Below are 7,911 nucleotides of genomic sequence, written 5' to 3'. Positions count from 1 at the left end.
AAGCCTCATTAACTACAAATTTAGTACTTAATGGGATTTTTTTGTGTCTGAATACTTTTACTAATTTTTCTTCTATTGAAAGATCTTATTTATTGTTTTTTTATCAAACAAATACTTCTGCTATCTTTCTGTTATATATTAAAAATACAGATCACACTTTATCACGTTGAATTTAGCATTTTTTATCATGGAAATATGTGAGAAATAACAATTCTCAAGTACCGTGGAGAATACTATAAAACTTAGATTTTTATTTAAAACTAGATATTAAAATTTTCTTATAAGGTTTAAATTTGTTATTTTAATGTATTATATATAAGTTCCATAATCAAATTTTTAATTAGTGAATCTACAATATTATTTTTTTACTTTACATAATTAACCTTAATAATTTTATTCAATAACAAATATTTAATGATATTATATTTACATTTTACATAACATAAATATTTAAAAAAAAATAAAGTTATTTAGCTTCATTTCTAAATTTATCAAAAATAATAAACTCAAAATTTATCATAAATCTTGTGATACATACTCACTTAGAAAATTTTTATTATACAGCTACTTAACTTAACTGAATGTGAAGATAACTCATGATCTAAGATATATTTCAGATGTATCTAAACATCATATCAATAACTTTCAATTATTCATAATTGACTTATTTGTAAATTTACTCATATAACTAACCAAGTATATTATATCAAGTATAATGTAATTCATAACAAATATTAAGCTTTTAATTATCTAAAATTATTTTAATTATTAAATTCTTCCACTTTTATTTTTTGATAATTTCTTTTAAAAAAAATACTAATAAAAAAAATCTAGGTATATAGGTTTTAAAGCCCAAACTCACATGTTTAAACTTGTTAAAAAAAATTTCTTCATAAAAGGATGAATTTTTTGAAATAAAATAATAGATAGACAGCATATTGTCTATTACGACGTGTCATTTGCTAGCCTATATTTCTATTATCACATAAAATTATGCAAATATGTTTTTTTGTCAAAAAAATATTTGTTTTTTCGACCACAAAACAATTTTAAATACCAAGAAACCAGCCTATCAAATTCAAAAAAGATGTAAATCACTAAATTAAATTGAAAAAAATATTCATCTTTGACCTATATACAATTTTTCAGACTAAATTAAAACTTAAAACAATCAATGTAAGACTCCCCTCACATATTGGAACCGTTAACATTAATGTTAAAATGTTTAGTGGTTGGAATCATCATTAACAAAGAGTTTTTTTTTTTATTCGCTAGAATCCTATGGCTTCTCTCTCTCTTCCATAGAAAAAAAAGACTAAAAAATAAAGAAATGAATTTTGGTATCAATATATATTTTTTAAAAAATAAAAGAATTGGTCATCTTATAGCAAAAAAAAAGTTGGGGAACTAAAATATATTTCATGAACAAATTTAAAAAATTATCTAATAAATAAATTTGAAAAATTATCTATGTTACTCGTGTTTTTCACTTCAATCAATTATTTTTTAATTCAACTCTCTCTAAAAAAAACATGTGATTGGATACTAATTTTAATTTAAATGGATTTAATTGTACAAAGAAAAAATTTGAGAATCAAATTAATTTTTTTAAAAAAATTACTACTTCAGTCCATAATTATACAATTATTTATAAGAGAGTGAATAATGATTTTATGCACAATAAAATTGTTGCAAGCTCTAGGTTTTTATTTTTTTGAATTTGCAATTTGAAAACTCTTCAACTGTTTAGGATAATATAAAATTAAAGAGTATAAATGCTTGTTACTTGCTTAACAGCTAAAATCCACGTTAATAAATCATGCATTCAATTATCAATTTTATGTTTACCTTTATTTACATCTTTCACTTCATGTTTACTTAATGTTTTATCTCATCTTTATGTAAGGGTCATTGAGTTTTTTTTTTTTTTTATCTCATCTTTATGTAAGGGTCATTGAGTCTTCTTTTTTTTTTTCTTAATGTAATGGTCATTGAGTCTTTTTTTTTTTTATTAATGTAGATATTTAGAGGTAACAAACATACCATACAGAAAAAACCTAGCAAAAACACAAAAAAAACAACCCTTCAATCTTATTTCTACTAGAACTCGAACCAAAATTTAAAAGAAAAAGAATTGCCTTAACAACTAATGAGCCTTTTTAACTCCATGGGTTATGTGACCATCCATTCAAAATATTTTTATTAAAACTTCATAATTAAAATAATATATATATTTTTTATTTTTTAAAATAAAAAAATTATTAAAAAACACACAATTGGAACGCATATAAAAATTCAGGGTGATGCCCGCATGCATCCACCTCGAAGATCACACAGGAAGGAGTGGCCTCGATTAAATGATACCTTCACTTCACTGTCTAATAAAAAGAAAACTTCATAATTTCCTCAAGTTTTTAAATTTAAATACCTTCACTAGTTTTCTTATATTTTCCACTAAAAACCCTTAACTATCTTTAGCTTTTATCCCTAAAATCATAATAGGCGATTTAAATTTACATTTGTTTAATTGTAACTACCAGCCCCTCAAAGGTTAGGTTCAACCCCGTAGAAATTTTATTGATAATAGAAGGAATAAAAGTTTGGTGTTCATATTGACATCACATGAACTCAACTTGGGAAGACATTTATTCAAGAAGTTCATGCAACTTCACGATACATCAATTGTCGTCAACACACTAGTTTGCATATAGTGTGAACAGGGAACTTGCAGAAACGAACTGGCTTTTGCTGACAGTGATAAAGCGTCTTTGATTTCGGCACATCTGATGTATCAATCAACAGGAGGAGCTCTATAAACAGCAGGAATAGTGGCAGGGAAAAACATTTGCCTCACTCCCTCTGCTTTGATAATTGGGAAAATAATGCCTGATGCACTCTGTTAAAAAATTCCATGAAAATGGGAGAAAGCCATTAAGAATTTAATTAGAAATCACATTCCAGAATAGGATGAGCAGCTGCATTTTTTTGTTGTGCTCAGTTATGTTCCAAAAACAATATGAAAACAGAGTGAGATTTCAGTAGCATGCTGCAAGCTTCGGTATGGATTCAGGGAACATGAAAAGCACCTATATTATCTCGATTGCAAGAGTTCATCACTAAACTTGCAAATCCTTTGTTCTTTTTTTATTAATAAAAAACATCACGATCAGCAATAGCTAAAAAGTAGAGAATACACACCGAAATTAATCTCGCTCCAATCCACATGCCTTTAGGCGATGGAAATGGAAGTAGCAAACGACCAACACCATATATGGCAACCGCAAAGAAATGAAGGACCAAACTCAGTGGACGAGGGTTTAGACCAGACAGTAATGCCACAGGTCCTGCTGAGAAATTACCCCCAAGGCTTAAATAGTCAAAACATGCCTCGCGCATTTCCTTCCTTGCATCATCAGAGGAAGCAGAGAACACTTTATACAAAGCACCTGCTAGAGTATTTATCGTAGATGCAACTGGCTGCAAGAAACAACCATTTAACATTACAGGTTAAAATATACTTTTCACTGATCATATTTTCACTTCTCTCATGTTCAAGCCTATCACTTCATGTCTGAGAAAAAAATAACAAAGACCTTTTTAAATTATGAGGATAACTGCTCCTTTAATGTGCAAATTATTTACAGCATGTAATTTCAAGGAATGAGTCATCACAGCATAACATTTTTTCTTTGTTACTTCCATTCACGATGCAAAGCTTAGACATAACTTCAGATGACTAAGAAGAACATTACTTGGACACTATTCTTGGCCATAATGATATTTATGGTAGACATATTTAGCTTACCTTGCGCAAGGTGTAAAAGGATTCAAGATATTTGGTCAACGAAGCTGCATCATTAAGGTCATGAAGTGGTTTAAGAAGATCACGAAGGACAACAATATCAGACAATGCCACAGTCATCCCACCACCAGTTAATGGATGACGCATGTTGAAAGCATCACCCATCAGAAGCGCTCCAGGAGTAGGATGTGGTTCCGCTGGCATGCTTCTATTTGGCATGGTCCTGATGTTACCTTTATCTATAGCAGATATGAAGGCATTGCGAAGCTCAGATGGAATCTGAAATAGAGTCTCTTAGTTAAACACAGACAAAGGCTAACAGGCAAAAAATGCTTTCTTCAAACAAAAATGTGTAACAAGGATAATGTAGGGAATTCAGGGAATACCTCTTAGTACGCTAATACAATATGGTTGCTAATCATATTTGATGATTCAAAATCATGCAATGACATCAAATGGTATCATACTTCTTACCTTGACCGTTAAAAATGAAAAAATATATACCTGTGGCGCAACCATGTTCTTTAAATAATTGGCCATTTCACCATTAGCAATGGAAGGCACCTTTTGACCTGGTACATCAACCAAACAGCGAACCTCTGTGCTGCTAATCGGATAAAACAAAATTGGTGATGGATCTGCTAGAATGACATGCCCATGATTTTCAAATGGAAGCTGACAGTTCTCCAGGATCAAACCCACGAAACATGAGGGCACTTCAACCTGCAAAAGAGTCAAAATGATTGTGTTGGTCTTACTAGAGAAGTTTGAAGCAAGAAACGCCGATGCCAGATTGAGCGGCTATAATTTTTTATTCAAAGTAAAAATTCTATGATTTGCTTCATCCTTAATGATTATTCAACACATATTTCATTCAAACTAAATAGGATCAGATTCAAATTTGGCATGCATGAGATGGTGTCTTCACCTTAGGGTTGCATAGAGAGCGGCGCAGATTTGAGAAGCAGCCATCACACACAATTGTAAGGGGAGCATAAGCTTTAAGTTCTTGACCATCCTTCGTTTTGTATTGAACACCCTTAACAGTCCCATCTTCTTCAAGCAGGGATGTGACTGTTCCTTGTTCTATTCTTACACTGAATGACAGTGAAAAGAAAGATACAAAATCAGTCATTAACTGTTAAGTAAGATGTAAGAGCTGCAGAATGATTGAATGAATGAAAATCTGGAACATCCATAAGGACAACTTCAAACAACGGATAAACCAGGAAAGCATTCATATGACTGAGGAAAAAACTATACTTGGGCAGGGTAGCAGCCTTTTCTCTCATCCTCTGAATGAAACGTCCATTATGGAAGCTTCTTCCAGAAACATCTGTGTGGAATTTTTCCAAAGGGTATGACAATCTAGTATTCTTCCCATCCTTGAAGAGAGCATATCCAAGCACTCGTTGGGCATCAATTTCCTCCACACAATCTGCATTCAGAGAGAATGCTTTACATTCTGACATCTAACATAAATTTCAAAAACTAGAACCTTTTAATCCAAATCCAGCTAATTCTGTATTGCATAGCAGATAGCTTGCAACATCCGAAATAATCTCTATTTTCTTTTCTTTTTACACACCATACAAAGATAAAACAGAGATTGAAGTTTTTATATATACTTTAAGAATCATACCCTCAAGGCCTAATTCGATTAATTTTAGATATCCCCCGGGTTGGAGCAGTTCACCGACAATTCTGTCAGGCTCTTTCAAGTCTCTTTCTATCACATGAACACGTCTTCCATCCTGTAGTGTTGGAATTGAGCTTTTAGTTCAAGGTCTTTGTCCTGATAGCAGTATATATGTAGTCTAGAAAAATGTCACAAAACTAAGGCAAATCGAAGTCTAATTGAATGGTCGTGGGGTTATATTTCAATTTCTATTAAACAAAATTACTCGAGCAATAACTTCAACTGAAAATGTCAAAACAGCAATCAAACTAGTTTGAAACTTAACCATCTCGGCAATAAAGTTTATACTTATTATTAAAGTTGAGTTGCAAATCCACGAGACCATCTCAGCTGCATCCATAGAATTGATACCGGTCAACTTTAATGTGAGCGTAACTTTTTTATTACAATTAAAGATTTTCAAAACCATCACTGTCATCAAGAAGTAACCATGTATTCCATAAACTAATCTAACCCACAACTGCTTTTCACAGAGAGCGCGTCATCACACTATAAAACAGAAAGTTAATTTTACTCCAACCCAACAAGTTAGCATGACCATAAGACAAGCAAAGCACCGAACACACGATGACGTACACACATACACACACACAAAAGAAAAGTAAGGCGAGTGAAATTCTCAAGAACTTAAAACACTTTTCAGTCTCCACCTCTTTGTATGAGATAATAAATTACTAAAATCCCGTAATAAAAGCCAATGCTAAAAGTTCAGTAAAGAAGAAACGAAAAAAATAAAAATCCCAGATGCATGTTCCATCATTACCAACTTTTAAAAAGCAACCGAAGCCATGAAATTAAGAGTTATGAGCACCTTGCCAAGAGTATAAGCCAAGGCAGCACCAGCAACACCAGCACCGACAACAATGACATCATCAGCAGAGGAGAAGCCTCCTCCCTTTTCATGCCTCAAGACAGACACAGCACTATCGTTTTGGATCTTCAATGTTGTTCTATTCCTGATATTTTCTCTTTTCCAGATATTTTGGCGCAAAATGTACAAGAAAAGAAAGGCAAAGAAAGTGCCCACAAGGACATCGTGCTTATCAATCACCACGGTCATCTTCTTTATATAATAATTATGGCACTGATGCACAGAAGAAGAAGAAGAAGAAGAAGAGAAAACAAAGATTGGTTCTTTAGGTCCTCTTCTCCTGTGGGGTGTTTGTGGTTTGGTGCTTCTTGAAAAGGATACGGAGAAGGCAAGGTAAATAGAGATTTTAGGGGAAGGTTTCCCTTTATGGAGAGAGACTTTTAACGTGTGGTTGTGGTGCAGTGGGAGTTGTCGTGGTACCCTGGTGAGCTGCAAACTCATAACTTTTATTGTGGGTTATTAATGGTGATTTGTTGGATTGTTTTACTTCTTCGACTCTTTGGTAGAAACCTCTGAGAGATTCCTCTGTTCACCCCCAAACGGCAATGGAATCACCTTGTGCTCCTCTATTTTTTCTAGTTTGTCGATTCAAATGATCCCTGTGACCTTTTTGTCTCCTTTCAGACTTTTCTTTTGGGGTGCTTGTTATTAACACAGCCTATCCTCTATAATGATTATAACAGTGGATTCACGTATTTACTCTTTAAAAAAAAAATGAACTGGTCTATTGGGTAGATTCTTATTTTTTTATGTTTTATTTATCATTGGAGAATTCTTACGGGGTATCGTTGTCCTTTCCTAAAACTTTTTTTTTATATAATAGATTCACTTAATGCCTTTTAAAGCAAGAAATTACTTCGCTATGGCCAGAGATATTTTTGGTTTTTTTTTTTGAAAGCATAATATAACTTTTAAAATTAAAATTCTCAAAGCATATTTATAAGGGTTAATTCATCATTTCATAATGATTTTTTCACAGTAATTATTTAGTATAAAAAGTAATATTATCTTTTGATACATAAAATTTAAAAATATGTATATAAAAAGTTCATAATGTTTGTGGGGATTCATCACCGAGGTATCTATTTTATCATCTTTACACGTTTCATGTGATTAACTCTAGTGATAGTGATGAAAAAATTTATCTCATTGTGTTATTTGATGTATTTTGATATTTTCTTTCTACTTGTACAATAGCTCTGTGAAGATGTCGTTCACTTTAGCATAAATTTGATTTCCCTTCATTTCTCTCTTTTGTCTCAATTTGTGAACTGGATATTATGATAGTCATTATTTTTAAAATATTTGTTTATTTAAAAATATATTAAAATAATTATTCAAAATTTTAAAAAATTAATTTTTTGATATCATTATATTAAAATAATTTTTAAAAATTTTTAAAAATTAATTTTTTGATATCGACCAATTAAAACAATGCAAAAACATTAAAATGAATAATTTAAAAACAATTATTTAAAAAAATATTTTAACTGTAAAAACCAAATAAAAACCAGCTCTTGAAATCAACTTCCGATCCTA

The 7,911-nt window shown here is 31.3% G+C and overlaps 1 protein-coding gene across 1 annotated transcript; it reads right to left on the bottom strand.

Annotated features, from left to right (window-relative positions):
* Positions 1 to 2,553: 2,553 nt before the first annotated feature.
* On the bottom strand, positions 2,554 to 6,911 carry LOC105130487 (squalene epoxidase 3-like). Its single transcript, XM_011033026.1, has 8 exons — positions 6,313 to 6,911; positions 5,445 to 5,556; positions 5,066 to 5,240; positions 4,731 to 4,899; positions 4,307 to 4,525; positions 3,806 to 4,081; positions 3,199 to 3,477; positions 2,554 to 2,896 (listed from the first exon to the last, which is right to left on the bottom strand). Exons 1-8 carry the CDS (start codon positions 6,811 to 6,813, stop codon positions 2,792 to 2,794), a joined length of 1,836 nt encoding a protein of 611 aa, XP_011031328.1. The 5' UTR covers positions 6,814 to 6,911; the 3' UTR covers positions 2,554 to 2,791.
* Positions 6,912 to 7,911: the final 1,000 nt, after the last annotated feature.

Source organism: Populus euphratica, unplaced genomic scaffold (genome assembly GCF_000495115.2).
Source record: "Populus euphratica unplaced genomic scaffold, PopEup_1.0 scaffold21.1, whole genome shotgun sequence".
Lineage (NCBI taxonomy): Eukaryota > Viridiplantae > Streptophyta > Magnoliopsida > Malpighiales > Salicaceae > Populus > Populus euphratica.
Note: the sequence above shows the minus strand (reverse complement) of the source record. Positions and strands in the feature narration are given on the sequence as shown.